Source organism: Nothobranchius furzeri, chromosome 13, assembly GCF_043380555.1.
Source record: "Nothobranchius furzeri strain GRZ-AD chromosome 13, NfurGRZ-RIMD1, whole genome shotgun sequence".
In the NCBI taxonomy this organism is placed as follows: Eukaryota; Metazoa; Chordata; class Actinopteri; order Cyprinodontiformes; family Nothobranchiidae; genus Nothobranchius; species Nothobranchius furzeri.
Window position 1 is genome coordinate 42,025,361 of NC_091753.1, and position 18,052 is coordinate 42,043,412.

The window sequence follows — 18,052 nt, forward strand, 5'->3', positions numbered from 1 at the left end:
TTAATGAGGCGGGGATCGTCAGAGTTCCTCCTCAGTGGCTCTGAGGGAACTAATTCTCCACAGGTGTTTTAAAACCAAGCAGGAACCAGGTCAGTATTCACTTCTGCTTTTCGCTCCGACCAGCTGCGGCTCCGACACTCATTATCTTCAAGAATCACTCAAATGAAAATTATTTAAAGTTCAAGCACGGATCCAAAACTCGCATCTTGTTTTTGTCGCCACCAACTGGTCAAAACAAAGTACCGCACTACTGACAACTCCAAAACTGCAATAAATCAAGCTATTTCTACAATATCAGTTATTGTTTCAATATATACAAAAACACCAAGACAAAAAAATATTCAAAATCTTTTTTTATTTTTTCTGCATTTAACATTCCACATTAGAGAAACACGTTTCTGTATTTGGCCAGCTGAGTACAAAATGAGCAACCAACAGTTTAATAAACACAGACAGATTCCCCCTTTAAAGTAGTTAGATTTGGATTTATATATAATTCATATCCAGCAAATCAAATTATGAGACAGCTTGAAACATTCCTTAGTTTTCCCGTTACAAAATTGTAGATTGTTGTAGAATATTGACATTGGGTAGATGAAAGGCAAAACCATGGGTACTGCTTTGTGTTACACACTTTCACCTTGTACAAATATCTCCAGAGGAAGTGGAGGGAAAACAAAAAATGTACCATGCAGAGGTGAAGAAATCTTGAAGAAAAATCTCAAATGAGTAAAGAATCACAGTCTGTTTCATGTATGAGCAGTACGAGCGATCGTGTTGAGTTGTAGGCTTATGAGCTGGTTTGGTTACCAACAGTCAGTCACTCCACCTCTTCATATTTCCATGTAAGTGGCTCTTGTTGGACAGTTTGTAATGGACGTTCTGCAGGATGAGTCCACCACGTCCACCTGTTAGTATCTGTAATACGGACTCCGCGATCGAGATCGAGATCGCGATCGTGACCTTCTGGGAAAAAACAAAATCGCTGTAGAAAAGCCGCCAGCACATGATAGCAATATTTACATCACTGATCTGATCTTTTCTGACACCAGACATGTCAAAAACAGCAAAATGACATTTGACTGTCACACTGTCAGTCTTAATTGTTTAGTTTTGTTTTCTGTGCCTGCAGCTTAAACATCTGAGTGCAAGCCTAGAATGGGACAAGCGCCCCCTGTAGGCTGGTTTCATTACAAGCTCAATCCCGCCCCCTTCATGTAAACTTTTGTGTAAAAGTAGAATTCCACCCAAGACAACATAAGACATGTTTTGATGTTGAGTCACTGTTAAATCTGTTTGTGCTGCATCATACATTTAATTACTATCCATAGAGGTGTGTATTGGCAAGAATCTGGCGATACAATATATATCACAGTCAACGGGAGACGATACGATATATGGTGATACTAAAAGCCAGACATATTTGCAATTTTCAACACTGAATTTGATGGGAAAACTCAGCTGGTTCAAAGATACATCCACAATCATCGCTATTTCTAATTGTTCCATCAGAATGAATGAGGTTAAAAACTGCTGCCACCTAGCAGCCAGGATTTGAATTGCACCACACAAAAGAAATACAGGAACTTTTTGCATTTAAATAATCAAGACTGGTATCGGAATATCGCAATATTTCAATAAATTGTTATTTTCTTACACCCTTAACTACCTAGAATCAACATCAGAGATTAATTAATCTTAAATCAAATATCCAGGTTAGTATAACTACTTATTATATTATAAATAATAACAGTAGCTATTGGCTCTTCCCAGAACACGAATGGTTTTCCAAACTGAGTTTAGTTTTGCTGAGATTTTCTTTGGTTTCAGGAATAAATAAAATAGCTTTCCACCCTCGTTTGGCATCGGAACATGAAGACTAATCTGCAGCTCAAGAGAAAGCTGCCTAACGTACGGGTTTAATCTGCAGGCTTTGTGACGGGTCTTTGAGACGGGGTTTTGTATGAACATGAAAATCAAACAAACATTAACGCTTCACTGGGACTGTAAAGATTCCTGTGGTGTCTTACATACCTTTTGTATGAGTTGGACTCTCGGCCTGAGGGACAGAGGAAGCAGAGCCACAATAAAAACAAGATCGTGTCTTAACGTCTTTTAGCCCTTTAAACAAACTGGTGGTAACAAATCAATCTGAGGTTTAGCTGGTGACATTTTGTTGGCATGCATTTACAAAAAGCCTTGTAGGGTAAACTAAACTAATTTGTGTTTTTATATAGATCTATTTGTGATGAAAAACTGTCCCGTCTTACTGGATCTGGAGGGGGAAGGTGAGTTGCTCTGTCGGCCATATTGTCTTTCCCATTCATCTCTCTCTTTTTCACGTCGCTCACGCTCCCTAAACACAAAACTTTTAGGTCAGAGAGCTGCAAGACACATGCACGCACACACAGTTACACACCAGAGTGTGCACATATGCACACTAGTGAGTACACATCATCACACACACATACTTCATACGGATCTTGCGTGCCATGGCTCGCAGCTCTCCCTCACGCTCCTGTAAAATTAACAAGCAATGAGGGGAAATGACGGGGAAGGGTTGGTTTCAGCATAGATTCTCGCACACACACACACACACACACACACACACACACACACACACACACACACACACACACACACACACACACACACACACACACACACACACACACACACACACACACACACACACACACACACACACACACACCTGCCGCTTGTGTTCCTGCTGCTGGATCTTCACCTGAGCAGCTTTTTTATCCGCCTTGGCTGCAGGTCAGGGGAAAAAGAAATCAAACAAGAAATTTAGAGAAAACCCGTGTTAGACCTTTAAAGTTTTGCATAGATTCACAAAAACCGTGCACAGCTTTTGAGAGACGTGCTCATTCAGGCATACTCACACTGCTTGTTGAGCGCCTTCTGCATTCGTAGCTTCAGCTTCTCCTGAGGCGTCAGCTTAGGCTGCAAGTGACAAATGATTTAGTGCAAGCTTCCAGAGTCCAAAGAAAAGTGTTTTGCATGTGTGTGTGTCTGTGTCTGTGCTATAAAACCAATTTTATACCATCACCTCTCTGTACAGTAGCTGGTGGAGATAAAAATGCAAGGGATACATTATTTACAAGTGTTGCTTGTTGAGTAAACACACACATAGGCTGTGTGTGTGTGTGTGTGTACAGTCGAAGGCTAGGATGCAGTCAGTTGGACACAATGTATTTACACACACACACACACACACACACACAGACACACACACACACACACACACACACACACACACACACACACACACACACACACACACACTACTGTCAGGGAGATAAAAGGAAGTAGAACGGCTGGAGGAGGAGAGAGGGTCAAAGTGAAACACGAGCAAGTTCAGGTCCAGCAAGTTTAGAGAAGTTCATAAAGAGCCAGTGGCGTTTCTAGTTCCGACACACCCATCGACGGGCTGTTCAGACCTGGCCAGGCAAGAAAAACTGCAGGTCACAACACTGCAGGCACACTCAGCACAGAGGAACAGCATAATTTCTGGGCTATTTATCCTTTTGACATTTTTTACAAACTGTTCCTTCTTTTCTTGGAAGTCAGTAGAGAACACGAGAGCAACCTTCAATATTACCTCTCTAAACATAAACACGTTTAACGTTGTTTTCCTGACCAATCCAGCTGACTGAGGTGAATTCTGATGCAAATCTGGGCTAAACTTCATTCTTAAGGGAGTTTTCCTCAAAGTTTTGTAAAACGTGTGTGAGCACCTCCTTTATTTACTCAATTTATTAAGATGAAGCATAAAACTTTAATAGATTATTGTTTAAAGTAGACTTTTCTTACAGAAAATCATCTACATCTGATAGCTGTAACCTAACATTTACACACCCCATTCTCTTACATAAGTGTTTTTACAGCACAGCACAGCACAAAACACACACACACACACACACACACACACACACACACACACACACACACACACACACAATAAAATAAGAAATCACAGAAAGCCTTGATGTTCATTTAATGAAGAAATGAATAAACTGATTCTGAAATTCTCACTATTTGCAAGAATAATGATAATTCAAAACAGCTGTTGGGCCTTAACACGAGGGTACGTCCACATTTGGTAAGGGGGGTGCAGTTATTTTGTCCGGAGGACAACAATGGCTTTTATATTCCAGTGTGATGGACAACCATGTCAGCCTGTCAAGGATGAGGGAGGCGTAGGCTTTAGAAAGAAACCAAGCAGGATCAAATTCTTACTGACTTTGGCAGCTCCCGTCTCTTTACCACCCGCAGTGTCAGGCCTGAGGAGACAGAGGACACGTTATGATGAGGAGGACGTCCTCTTTTATAGGTCATCGTTAACTATTCAACACACCTGAGGAAGAGTATGGTGGGTTGAGAACAATATGAACTGCCCATTTTTCTGATTGCTTACTTTCTCAGCTTGTCAGAGACACAGTTGGCAGCAGGCTGGGACCCTCGGTGGAGGGGAGAAGGACTGTGTCGTGGACGACTGGAAGAACGAGAGGGACTGCGGCTGTCACTTTCCCTCCGACGGCGTACTCCGGTGCTCCGACCTCTGTGCCTGGAACTACTGCACTGCCGCGAGCTGGAGCGGGACCTGGAATAAAGGAAAAGGCTTCGTTAACGGATGTGTTCATGAATTAACAACAATCGTGATTTCGTGATGACAATAATCCCACCTCGTTCGTCTGCGTGCTGAATATCGCCTTCTGTCCCGGTCTCTGTCTCTGTCCCTAGCTCTGTCTCTGTCATTGGATCGTGACCTTGTGCGGTCGCGTCTCCTCCAGGATCCTCCTCTACCTCTGGAGCGAGATCTGGAACGCCGCCTGGACCGTGAGTGACTCAAAGAGCGGCGCCCATCCCGTCTCCCATTCCCTCGCCGGGCTCGCCGCGAGTGGGACGATGACCGAGATGATGACCGAGACGAGGAGCGAGAGGAGGAGGAAGGGGAGTGGCTGGAGGACGACCTGCGTCTCCTGAACAAATGCAGAAACAAGAGAATCAGTAATAATTCCAGGCTAACGCCTAGCCTGTCTTCACAACACTTTGATCTGAAACCATACAAACGTTTCTGTTTTACCTGAACCTATTCTAACCTTTGCTGTGACACAGGTCTTCTCTCATTCACCCTGTCTGCTTCTCAGCAGCAGCTCCTCACTAACAGCTACTCTGAAATCTGGTCCACCCTCACCAGTAATCTGTTTGCTCTGATCAAGGACATGTACATAATGCAAAAGAAAGGGGAAAAAAAAGGTGAGAAGAGGGAAAGTTACCGACCGGGAGCCTCTGCTATGACCTGCAGAGTGCTGCAAGCTGGAGGGGGCGTGGCCAGAGTGAGGAGCAGCAGCTTGTGTCGCTGCTGCAGCTTCATCGTCGCTGCCCCCGAAGCTGGTGATAAATGTGATCTTCTCAGGACCCGGAGTGCGGGATCGAGACCGAGACTCGGAGCTGGACTCAGATTCTGGCCTGAAGCAGATCAGGGACATCAGAAATTTTAGTTTCATCACAAACACAAGTAACCAGAAAATTAAATGTCAGTTAGCTCACCGTTTGTATGGATCGTATGTGGGACTGTCTCTTCTGGCATAGCTGAAATAAAACCAGGTGACTAAATAAATACAGATGTCTTGTTGCGATTAAATCATCCTAATATTTTTAAACCTGTTGACTCACCTTGGTGGGCTGATCTGTCTGCCTTTTAACCTCTTTTCCCTAAACTCCCTCCTCTGTCTGCGAGAGCGACGGCCCTGAAACAAAGTTAAGGTAAATGAAAAATCTGCACGTAAAAGAAAAAAACCTAATTTATTTAAACAATTTAATCTTACAGAGTACATGGCCTTCTCTGCCTCCAAAGCTTTGGCGTGCTTAATGGCCTCCACTTCCTCCTTGTCTTTCTTCAACATCCTGACAAAAAACAATCAAAAAATTAAACGCAAACTCTTATTTTACCTTCAAAATAAAAGAACATTTAGAGGGATACGCCTGCCCCCTACACACACACACACGCGCGAGAAAAAAGTCCTCACAAATTTATGAGTCCGCTGATGGCTTACCTGACAAAGTCGCCTTCAGCCATTCCATATGGAGTAGCCATTTTGTTCAGGTCCAACAGCTGCTCTGGGGTTAGCTCATCAACATCGACCTCAACGTCTGCACATAACAATATTTACAACATGACATATTTTGCAAAAAAGTTCAATTATCTAGAAAAGTACATAAAAATTTCACTACATACATCCTCATCAAACCCAACAGTGACTTATGTCACGATTTCTGCTGAGATTATATACACATAGATGCATTTTAAATAGGGCTGCACAATATATTGCAAACATATTGTTATTGCGATATCAGCAATGCGCAATATGCATATCGCAAAGAACAGATAAATATCGCAATGAATGCTCAGCTCAAATGCTTGCTACACATAATGCATTCTGTCAATCAAACGAAAGCATGATGTTTTTTAACAAATCAAATAGAGCTCTTCACCCATTTGGCCAAGTGGGTGGCCGAGGCAGACGGCACTTAATTTAGATGGTTGGCAAACACCTGAGTTAGCTTTGTTGTGTTCTTTATGCTGATTCTGCTTTTCCCAGATCCACTGATTGCCTTTTCCAGGGTATCTGCAGGTTTAAGGGAGTCAAATTTAAGACCTTTATTAAGGCCACTTTGACCAAATTGAAGCTATTTTTAAATTAAATTTCAGCTTTAATTTCCAGCTATTGCCTGGAACCGGTGCCAACCACGTCGTGAACGCGGGATTAGCCATCCAGTTACCATTAAACTTGCACTTCCCCATGGCGCAAGCTCCCACTAATTCCATCTTTTAGTTCTTTTTAAAACACAGGAAGGTTTTTATTTACCTGCAACGTTTCGTCAGCTTGACGAAGTTTGCAGCCGCAAACGAAACGCTGCAGATAAATAAAAACCTTCCTGTGTTTTAAAAATAACTAAAGATGGAATTAGAATTTCAACACAGCAAGAACACACCAAAGAAGCTCCCACTAGCTTAACCAGCTAATGTGCTCATCTAAAAATAGCCCCCTTTCACAACCAACTGAATGTGTACGGTTACGCTTACTGCAACATCATGCACAAAAAATGCTGAACGCAAACTAGAAATTCACGAAAATTTTATAGAAATAAAAGAATTTAGTTTATTGCGTCTTTGGTAATTTAAGACCGTTGGAAACTGTATTTAAGGATTATTGGTCATTTATAAGGACTTTTAAGGCCTTAAATTTGGAAAAGCTTATTTAAGACTTTTTAAGGACCCGCGGACACCCTGTTTTCTTGTTCATTTTCTTTTTCCCTTTCCTCACATCTTTAGCTTTTCTCTTTTTTTTTGGTCATTTTTATCTCTTTGTTTTTGATTGGTTTTTTCCTGAGTTAAGTCTTTATTTATCGCAAGTAATATCGTCATTGCAATATTAATCACTGTTATCGCATATTGCAGGTTTTCCTATTACCGTGCAGCCCTATTTTTAACTGAAAATCTTTATAAAACATTTCCCATATTCAGAAGAATCTGAAACCAGTAGGGATGCAACGGATCAAAAAATCCTCACAGACTGGAATATTTTTCAGATCATCAGAAAGAATAGAAAAAGAAAATACCGTAAATCCTCTAATACAGGCCCGGGCCTGTATTTTACTCAAGCTCATCAAGCTCCAGGCCTTTATTGGAAGGAGGACCAGAATTAGAGGCAGGCCTCAATTTCTATTTGAGCAAAATGAACTAATGGTTCGCTGGAGTTTTTGACAATTAAAATTGCGCCCACATTTTCAAAGTTAAACACATTTCTTTTAACAACGGTAGTTTCTGCTTCAGCCATCTCCCCCCTCCCCCTGTGCAGCGGCCGCAAACTCACTGATGCGCCTGCAGCCTCTCGGAGTTCCTACTGCTCTAAACATTAAAATAATTATTTCATTTTCTGTTCCTCACTTCTGATTACCTTCAATGGTGTCTGTTTGTTGCAACCACCAGGTACAAAAACTAACTTGTTTTTATTTGACTATTTTTCTGTCCTGTCTGTTTATTATCTTCCTGCATCTCCTCTCAATCCTAAAGAAAAACTCCTACCTGGGTTCATATATATTCACCTTATGAGTTACCTTTGAACTGCAGTTCTAAAAGATCTACCGACCGCAAAAACAGTGGAGTGCTCGCCAGCCACATCAGTTAGGTGTGTCACCGAGGACAAAACAGGTGATGCGCCCCGATCCACAGCAGCGAAACGCATCAGGCACAAATAAAAGAATAAAAGACAGAAAAGATAAAAGGAAATGAGCCGACATGAACGATCGCGTGTTAAATTAGTTTTTGAGGTGGCGACACCTGATTTGATAATGTTACTGTGGCCGTGCTCAGGACGCAGATGTCTGGAGCGCGTCAACAATCAGAGCTTTGCATGCACAAGCTGGTTAAGGTTAGGATGGCGGTGAGGGGAAGGTTAAATTGCAAGAGGGTAAACGTCACAATTTGGTTAAATGTCCGTTTTACGGCGGGTGTCAGTACCGACGCTCTGGCACAGTGTGTTGCCTCCCGACGCGCAGGAACTTGTCACCTGCCGACAGCAGGCTGCTGTCTTTTCCGAGGACTGCATCTTGCCAGTCATTATCACGTGACAGTGACTAGTCGATGACAGGCATAAAAAGTCACTATAGAGCGGTGAAGTCGACTAGTGACTAGTTCATACAACCCCTGCTACTGCTCCCCAGAGTGTTCTGCAGCATAATCAGCACGTTCTCTTTGAACTTGATATCAAATTTTCGCCTCCTCTTCGTCCCTGCATGGTTAAAGTTACCCTCGTGGTCTATCACTGGCAAATCAAAAGTGAGACGGATGACACAACCGCCCTGTACTTGCTTGTTACCACATTCCACCCGGCCACAATAAAAAAACGGCCATTATTCACCTCCGCCGACTCCGACCAAAATATGAGACCCGGCAGTTAATTAAATACAGGCTAATATTAGAGGATTTATGGTACAAATAGCTTTACTCTCTCTTTAAAACATGGAACACTTGGTGCAACATTTTTCAGCTCAATTTGCAACTTGTTATAAAAATAAGAATCATAGAGGTCTGATTGCTGATTAAATAATAAAATGGCTAGCCATAAATAGCTCACTTCCTGTGTGTCCAGCTTTCACTCATTTCCTCACCTTTCTGAAGCTTTGTTTACTTTTCCTCCTCTTTTACAGACTTGTCCCCAACAATATTTCAGGTCCCACCATGTTAATGTAATACCGTAAATCCTCCAATACAGGCCGGTATTCAATTAAAGGCCGGGTCTCCAATTGTGGCCGGTGTCAAAGTCAGTTGAGGTAAATATTGGCCGGTCTCTTATTGTGGCCGGGTGGAATGTAGTAACAAGCAAGTATGAGCGTCCCAGCGGCAGGGTTATAGTCCCCAAATCAACCAGCAGGAGGCAGTAGAGGTTCAAGCAGACCTTTATTAGGCTTTTTCTTCAACGCTTTGTAACGCTACAGACACGATCCTCTATCACGCTCCTACCACACAGAGTCACGGTGTCAGTTAACCATGCTAATTCAACCCACTCCACAGAACACACATCAACTTCCCTGTGGCTTACATAACACTCCCACAACACGCAAATCAGCACATAGGAACTAGCAGAACGATAGGAAACACATATAACACAATACCCAGAATGCACCTGGCTTACAACCCCAGCCAGGTCATTACACTATCAAGTTCAAAGAGAACGTGCTGATTATGCTGCAGAACACTCTGGAGAGCAGCAGTAGGGGGTGTATGAACTAGTCAACTTCACTATAGTGACTTTTTATGCCTGTCGTCGACTAGTCGCTGTCACGTGATAATGACCGGCAAGATGCAGCCCTCGGAAAAGACAGCAGTCTGCTGTCAGCAGGTGACAAGCTCCTGCGCTCGGGGGTGGGGGCAACGCGCTGTGCCAGACCGTAGGTACTGACACGCGATCGTTCATGTTGGTTCATTTCCTTTAATGTTTTCTGTCTTTTATTTGCGCCTGATGCGTTTGCTGCATGCTGTGGAGCGGGGCGCTGCGCGCATCACCTTGTCCTCCGACGCACTGATCACTGATACGGCCGACAAACAGCGAGCACTCCGCTGTTTTTGCGGTCGGTAGATCTTTTAGAACTGCAGTTCAAAGGTAACTCATGAGGTGGATATATATGAACCCAGGTAGCAGTTTTTCTTTAGGATTGAGAGGAGATGCAGGAAGATAATAAACAGACAGGACAGAAAAATAGTCAAATAAAAACAAGTTAGTTTTTGTACCTGCTGTTGCAACAAACAGCCACCATTGATGGTCATCAGAAGTGAGGAACAGAAAATGAAATAATTATTTTAATGTTTAGAGCAGCAGGAACTCCCGAGAGGCTGCAGGCGCATCAGTGAGTTTGCGGCCGCTGCGCAGGGGGAGGGGGGAGAGGGCTAAAGCAGGGGGAGGGGGGAGAGGGCTAAAGCAGGGGGAGGGGGGAGAGGGCTAAAGCAGGGGGAGGGGGGAGATGGCTGAAGCAGAAACTACCGTTGTTAAAAGAAATGTGTTTAACTTTGAAAATGTGGGCGCAATTTTAATTGTCAAAAACTCCAAGGAACATTAGTTCATTTTGCTCAAATGGAAATAGAGGCCTGCCTCTAATACTGGCCCTCCTTCCAATAAAGGCCTGGAGCTTGATGAGCTTGAGTCAAATAGAGGCCCGGGCCTGTATTAGAGGATTTACGGTAAATGTCCCAGGTATTTTGCGTGCAATTTTTCCTCACCAATATCAGGAATGCCTTCGTCCTCTTCGGATTCACTGTTCTCCGAGTTATCTTCATCTTTATCTGACTGGGAGTGCGGCTCCAGCACCGTGCTGTCTTCATACGTGTAACCGATGGCAACCTTTTTCTCTGCAAGTCTGCAAAACAAGGGAGAGGATTTGTGAATGAAAGAGCAGCTCACATTACACAGCAAATAACGACAACATTAAAAAACAAAGATTATGAAACCACTTTAACATTTACTTACTTCTTCTTCTCTTCCTCATTTGGCTTCGACAGGCCACCGTAGAGCTCGTCCAGGTAAATCTGGTACAAACACTGCTCCTCCGAGACTGCAGAAAGACATCAGAGGGTTAAAAGGCAGAACACAACAGCAGAATATTCCCACTGAGAGCAAATTAAGTCACCAATAATCGCCAAATCTGCAAATGTACAGATCTGTATGCTTGCACTAAAAATAAAACTGGAATTCTGACAAGTAAATACTCACTGGTGGCAAAGTCGTTTTGTACTAGGCCCCTGTAGCGCTCATAATTACACTTCCTCTCCTCCATGTCCTGCTCTGGGGTGCTGTATGAAAAAAGGAGATGATTAGATTTTTATTTTGGAAAAGAAATAGTATCATAAAAGTAACAAAACCTGAAATTAAAGGTCTCGTTGTTCTGTCACAACACTTTAAATAAACTAATATAAGAGGAAAGGAGGCATTTTTCTTCCATAATGTCCACCAAACAGGCTCACACTGTTTAAATGTAACGTGGGTAAAAAAGTCTTTCAGACACTTACGATGTGCTGAGCAGAGGAGGGGTGTAAGTTGGGATGTAGTCCAGGTGAGCCCTCACATCAAACCTGTCAATCATGTTGTTGGCATCTCCTTGCCAAGGCATCCTTTAAACAGAACAGAGGAGGGAGGCTTATCATCACATTCTCAGTGCTGTGGTTTTAAGTCCATGCAGATGATTCTTCTCACATGTTTGCTGGGCTCTCTGCAGCCAGCGCCACCGCAGGATCCAAGTGGATCTTGTAGGCTCGGCTGTGAACTTGGAGGAACTGAGCCGGATCTTTTTTCTGTTAGGAAACAACAAGAGCCGGTTAAACACAACAAATTATCACACTAAAGACTGATCATTAAAAGATAAGTATATTTAAACAAAATATGTGTTATGTGTTGCTCAGCTAGATGACAAAATCTCTCACGATCTTCTCATAGTACTCCCTCCGGCGCTCTCCGCGGCGTTTGTAGTCCACCATCATGCCACGGAGCTTGCGCTCATGTTTGCGGGCCTCCTGCCACATGACGGCACCGCTGGGGGTGGGAGCGCGTCTAGGCACGGCTGCTGCTCAGGGGTGAACGGGAAGCAACACAAAAAAGAGCAATTAGGGATATACGTTATATCGGCATCGGTCAATGTTCGTCATTTTTGAACATAACGCATCGGTCTGATATGTGAAACTGGACTGATATTCACAAACAGTAGGCCTGGGACAATAACAAATTTTGCTGCATGATATATTGTCCAAAAAATTATTGACGATAAACGATAATATTGTCGACATTATTGAGACAAAAAAAAAACACTTATGTAATGTAAATATCATAATAATGCAAGTACACACTTTAAAATGCAACAATTAAACCTTTATTTAACACAGGAAAGTCCAGAACCAAAACTTCTAAATAAAACAAACAAACAAAAAATAAATAAATGAAAAAGGATTTTCAATCTTTGTTAAAAAATATTGCACCAATAACAATAAAATAGACCCTGTCTCTCCAAAACAATAAATACAATGGCCTATCCAGTGCCAAAAACCAAAACTGCACTTCAATAATGATAATAAATAAAGATAATAATAATAACAGAGTTGTACATTTCTTAGCCTTGATATATTGATGCTGGAAATATTTAGTACATTTTCATCTATCATACGATTAATTGATTTATTGATTATCGTCCCAGCCCAAACAAACAGTATTTTTTTTCCCATCTAGTAGCCATTTGTGTATCAGTTTCAGAAGGGGGGGGGGGGGGGGGGGGGATGCATAACGGTTTGGTGATATGACAGTGACACTCATCTCAGAAGCGTAAATGTGTGTGGTGAGTATATAACAGGGACTGAAGCAAAAAATTCTCATCTGACTGGAAATTATTGGTAGGGGGGCTCACATTGTTTACACGTGGCCACTATTCAGGTTTTGATTGATTTTAAGGTCAGTATTCTTGTTTCTGAAAATTTTGGAATAGCCCGTTCACATACACAGTGTTTAAAAGTGTGGGTGTTGAGATTTCTCCGAGGTAAAAAAGATGACAAGTATTAAAGTACTCTAGGGGAGTCCTGCGGCACGCCCCCCCCCCCCCCCCCCCCCCCCCCGGAAAAAAAAATTATTGGACATTTTATATTTAAACGCATCAGTCTGGTGCATTTTTGGGGGAAAAGTAGAGTTACAGGCTGTTAGGTATGTATGATAAAGTGTCTATACATGTTCATTATAATGATATATTTGAGTTAACAATGTTTTCCTGTTCTTTCTAAATCCATTATGAACACAGACTACAGTGAAATCCGCTGATGCATCATGCTGCTCAGTACCAGAACTGCACACCAGAAGAACCAATCAGCTGGCAAAGCTCCATGTTGAACGTGTGAGTTGCAGGGCTTTAGGCCCAGGGCAGAGTTTTATACCTCAGACCAGCTTTAGATCATGACCTGTTATTAATAATATGTTCTTTACACCAGTCTGAATATTCTGTAATGTTCACAGACATCCAAACCTTAGAAATGAAATAGTTATCTGTTATACTTATTTACATTTGATAGTAATATGATTAATAATATTTAATCTTATCTTCTATCATTTGTGGGTTTAGTGCATTCACTTAATATTAATTATAAAATTATAAAAACAGGTCACTACAGTCTGGGCATAGAAAGTGTTTCTAGGAACTAACGCTTGTTCAGCAGCTCGCCTGTTCCACTGACAAGAGAAATCCTCTCATCAGCAGGTGATCAGCAGAGTGTCATGACTGAACACAGGCCCGAAAAAACAAAGACGACTAAAAACACAGACCACAGATCGGCCCACCGGGAATTTGGGTCCTGGTTCTGCTCATCATGTTGGCTCTGTTAGAATCCCAGCGCCTGGTGCGAGTGCAGTTTGTGTTTGTGCGCACCGAGGGAGCGAGCAATGAGCGTGCGCGTTTTTGCAGCTTAGGCAGCGCAGAACGGTGGAGAAACGCGTTTCAACAACACCGGTGTGCGTTTCAATTAGCAAGAGGAGAGCGCTAGAGAGAGAGAGAGAGAGCGACACTACAAAACCCAAGTGAGCACGAGAAGACTTTGACAGAACTTTTTTCTGATTATTCCAACTGACGGATTTCCGTCGCCACGACGGAGAACTTTGATCCCTGGTTTATAATAATAATAACATATTATATTACAATACAATATCTTTAAATATCAAATGCCAAATAATAATAATAATAATACATCAAACTTATATAGCGCTTGTTTAGGACACTCAAAGATGCTTGCATGCACTCTCACATTCACACACTGCCAATGATGGTAAGCTACTTTGTAGCCACAGCCACCCTGGGGAGGTCTGACAGAGGCGAGGCTTCCATTTGGCGCCGTCTGCCCCTCCGACCACCACCAACACAGGCAAGTTGGGTGAAGTGTCTTGCCCAAGGACACAACAGCAGAATACCCCTGCAAGAGCTGACCCTCCGATCATGAGGCAACCCGCTCTACCTCCTGAGCTACTGCTGCCCTGAAATGAATACTTGTCATTTATTGACTGAACTTAACTGAAAAACTCAGACTAGATGCCTCCAAGTGTGTCAACTGTTATTGCAAGATTTTGTTGCTCTGTCAGAGTGAAGGCGGTAAAAACTGCTGCCACCTAGCAGTTGGGGTTTGACTAGCACCACACAAATGAGCTATAGTATAAGTTTCATTGAAAATTCTCAATAAAAATTTGATACACTACTTTTAAATATTGATTCAGTATCATTACACAAAATTTCAATGTATTGATAGTTCCTTACATTCCTTCTTATATTAATGTAATATCAATAAATATTGGTTATCGGGTATAACAGTGATAATATCGGATATCGATATCACCCCACATTTTCAAATCAGTGCATCCCTAGTTTTAATGCAGATAATGATCAAATTATAAACTGCTGAGAAAAATAACATTTTTAGTATTTCTAATAAACATTTTAGAACGCACTGACAGAAAACAAACATTTATTGGATATAAAAATGCTGTTTCTTGTAGGTTTGTAATAAAAAAAAATTACATTTCTGCTTTCTAGAATAACTTTTTCTCTTCCAGGATTCTTCATATTCTAGAGCCAATTTGAGTTTGCAGGTCAGATCTGAGACTAGGACACAAAACGGTATTTAAGAACAAAAACATGAAGAACTAATAAACAAATGTGTTACTTGTGTTATCTACAATGTACTTGGATCTTTCCACGTGTTTAAACGATTTAAGAACGAGGCTCAATTATCAAACACTGTTCAAAAATAATAAATCTATTAAATATGCAGAACTAGTCACTAGTACCAGCAGCTGACAGCTCTGATTTATCTTTGCAGACGGTTGTTTTAAGCTGTAGCTGTTTTTCTAAACGAAGTTTGTTTCCAAAAAATGTCCTGTTAATTATAACCTTAATCCCACAGCTGCATACATAGTTAATAACATTTGAATAAGTGAAATTATGTAAGTCGTTTAGCAAATGCAAATGGCATTCAGGAGCTAGCATGATAGCTAATTACCCAATATCTACGTTGTCAAGCTACTTCTAGTTAATCATTCAAATGTCTGATTTGTGGAATAACTGTACAACTATCGGCCTTATATAATGTTAAATATGGTAGTTTATAAAGTGTGCGTGGCATTTATTAACCAACACATGGCTCCAGGCTCATTGCGCATACAGGCCCGTTAGCATCAACGCTAGCTCTGCTAATCCACTCTGCACAAACGCCAGGACCACAGTGACTCACGGCCTGGCCACGCGAACGAAATATCACAGACAACTGTAAAAAGCAAATGCATTTCTATTCGTACCTGTTTTATTGTCCACCAACACAAATAAACGGGGTTTCGTCAGCAAAGAGCTAACGTTGCAGCGTAGCGAACTCACGCCTCCTTGTCGCTTTCCCTCTCTCTCTCTTTTCCCCCGTGTGCAGATACGCAGTACCAGCAACGACCACCGGGGGCGCTGTAGATAAACACAAAACTATGAATCTGCAAAGTGTTTAACTTAAATATACATATAAAATAAAAGATGCGTTAGATAAATAATGCCTTATGTGGAGATCAGTGCACCATATTAAACTGAGAAAGCTAACTAATTGTATGAGTATAAATGCTAGTACTACACAAGCACTGATAAATAACTTCCAGTTTACTAGTAATACGGTAATAATTCAAATGACATTAGTTGTTAACAAGTTTACTCCAGACTTGAAAATAATCGCTAAATTATTCAGACCCATAAAAAAAACAATAAACTTATAATGGGGCTATATATGGGCTATTTTTATGTGTTTTCTGTCTCATGATCATGATTAAAGTTATTATTCAGATCATTTTTAGGCTTATTTTCGCTTTAAAGGTTTTGGTTATAAAAATGAACACAGTCAACATTCAAACCATCGGAATTTGAATGATGTAACACTTCAAACCCTCATATCATCACAATATTCTGTGCAATATGAATAGAATCTATGTCCACATACCTGCAACATGATATTTTGTTCACATGTTTTGATATATTACTTTTAATGTATGTACTCACTTGTTTTTAAGATGTATGAACAGAGCTGTTGATGATCTTTGTACAATAACGTTTTGTAACAAAGATCAAAGCTTCACCGAGAGTGCCATATGTTGTCGTGGCCACTAGATGTCTCTGTAAGACAGCTGATGAATCTGCCATCAGACCAAAAACAGGGTGTGGAGAGAGTAAAACAGCAAATGGAGCAGTTTTAAGCTTCTGTCTGTTTTAAATATTGACACATACAAATATAACTTATAAGCTTCATTACGTGAACATAGGAAGCTCTAAATACATCACTTACAACAGCTGGAATAAAAAAGGTTAAAATGATACTAAAAGGATTTTGGACTCAGAGGCACCTCTTGACCTAATGCAAACCTTCTAATCTACAGGCTGGGTTCTGACTTCCTGTGGTACACAGCAGGTAAGAAGAGCATTTAGCACTCACCATATCTGTACATACATGTGTGCTTAAACTCTGTTTCCTACATTTCCTCCTGTCCAGCACGGTGACAGGAAGCCTGTGTTAGTTTCTAGTCTGCCTCTGTTTTCTGGGGACAAAGGTCATATTTGCCACATTCATTTGAAAATTAAACGTCTCTGCTGTTGCCGACTCTCACTTTTTGTTTTCACACACATTCTCTTATAATCCAAGCAGCACTTGTGCAGAGCTGACTGGAAAATTTACAATAAGCACAATATTTAAAATGTACGATAAGCTTAAGTTAATCAGAAGTACTGGGATGTCTCAGAGACAAATAAATAAATAAAAATACATGTATATCCCATGATATCCTCATGTCACTGTTTTCACTTGTTTGATCCTTACTTGACAGCACTTATTCTTTTTCAGGGCAGAGGTTATCCAGCTTACTGAGACAGTACTGACACCTTCAACATGCAAAAAGAAGTAACGCTGAGTTGGTAAATGCATTTTTATTACAATGCACATGTGCAGATTCCTCCAAATGGAAAGTGAAAAGGTACAAACAAAGCAAAGTAATACAGTCATACTTCCATATTGGACCACGGTACAAAAAGAGCATCAATATGTACAAGCTATTTATGTACAAAAAAGCAATTTTACATGCAGGTATGAAAAGACAACATCATACATCTTTGACAAACTGCAGTATTACACAAACAATACAGGCAACAGTGTGTAGTTTAAAAACAGACTGCCCGAAAGCTTTTAATTGTGGAGCAGAATCTCCTTTCAACTTTATTTTATTTAAGTAACAAGTTTCTTCCCTTCTTTCCCCCACATGCACTCATAATTTACATTCTTACATTCACACTCACGCACACTCACAAACACACAAAGATCACTTAGTGCTAAACAGGCATCCATTCACTGATGTTTCTGTTAGTCATAGTTCCATCAGAAACACTAATGATGGGAGTTCTGCACACTGGAGCTGGACACACATTGAAGGACCCCTGCAGA

At 41.3% G+C, this 18,052-nt stretch overlaps 1 protein-coding gene across 3 annotated transcripts; it reads right to left on the reverse strand.

The window, feature by feature from the left end:
• Nucleotides 1-338: 338 nt before the first annotated feature.
• clasrp (CLK4-associating serine/arginine rich protein) lies at nt 339-16,042 on the reverse strand. Of its 3 annotated transcripts, none has more exons than XM_054742669.1 (21): nt 15,891-16,042; nt 12,002-12,141; nt 11,775-11,872; nt 11,591-11,692; nt 11,295-11,374; nt 11,052-11,136; nt 10,805-10,941; nt 6,081-6,177; nt 5,853-5,931; nt 5,701-5,774; nt 5,575-5,616; nt 5,305-5,493; nt 4,707-5,003; nt 4,439-4,624; nt 4,265-4,304; nt 2,904-2,964; nt 2,714-2,772; nt 2,472-2,518; nt 2,271-2,356; nt 2,035-2,059; nt 339-966 (listed from the first exon to the last, which is right to left on the reverse strand). In XM_054742669.1, the coding sequence occupies exons 2-21, from the start codon at nt 12,098-12,100 to the stop codon at nt 912-914; spliced, it is 1,938 nt and encodes a 645-aa protein (XP_054598644.1). In that variant the 5' UTR covers nt 12,101-12,141; nt 15,891-16,042; the 3' UTR covers nt 339-911. The 3 variants fall into 3 exon arrangements, 2 of the variants coding, with proteins under 2 accessions (XP_054598644.1, XP_015806912.1); XM_015951426.3 differs by having other exon boundaries at nt 694-963; nt 15,891-16,018; XR_001572299.3 differs by lacking the exons at nt 339-966; nt 2,035-2,059 and having other exon boundaries at nt 2,299-2,356; nt 4,261-4,304; nt 15,891-16,018.
• Between the last annotated feature and the right edge of the window lie 2,010 nt (nt 16,043-18,052).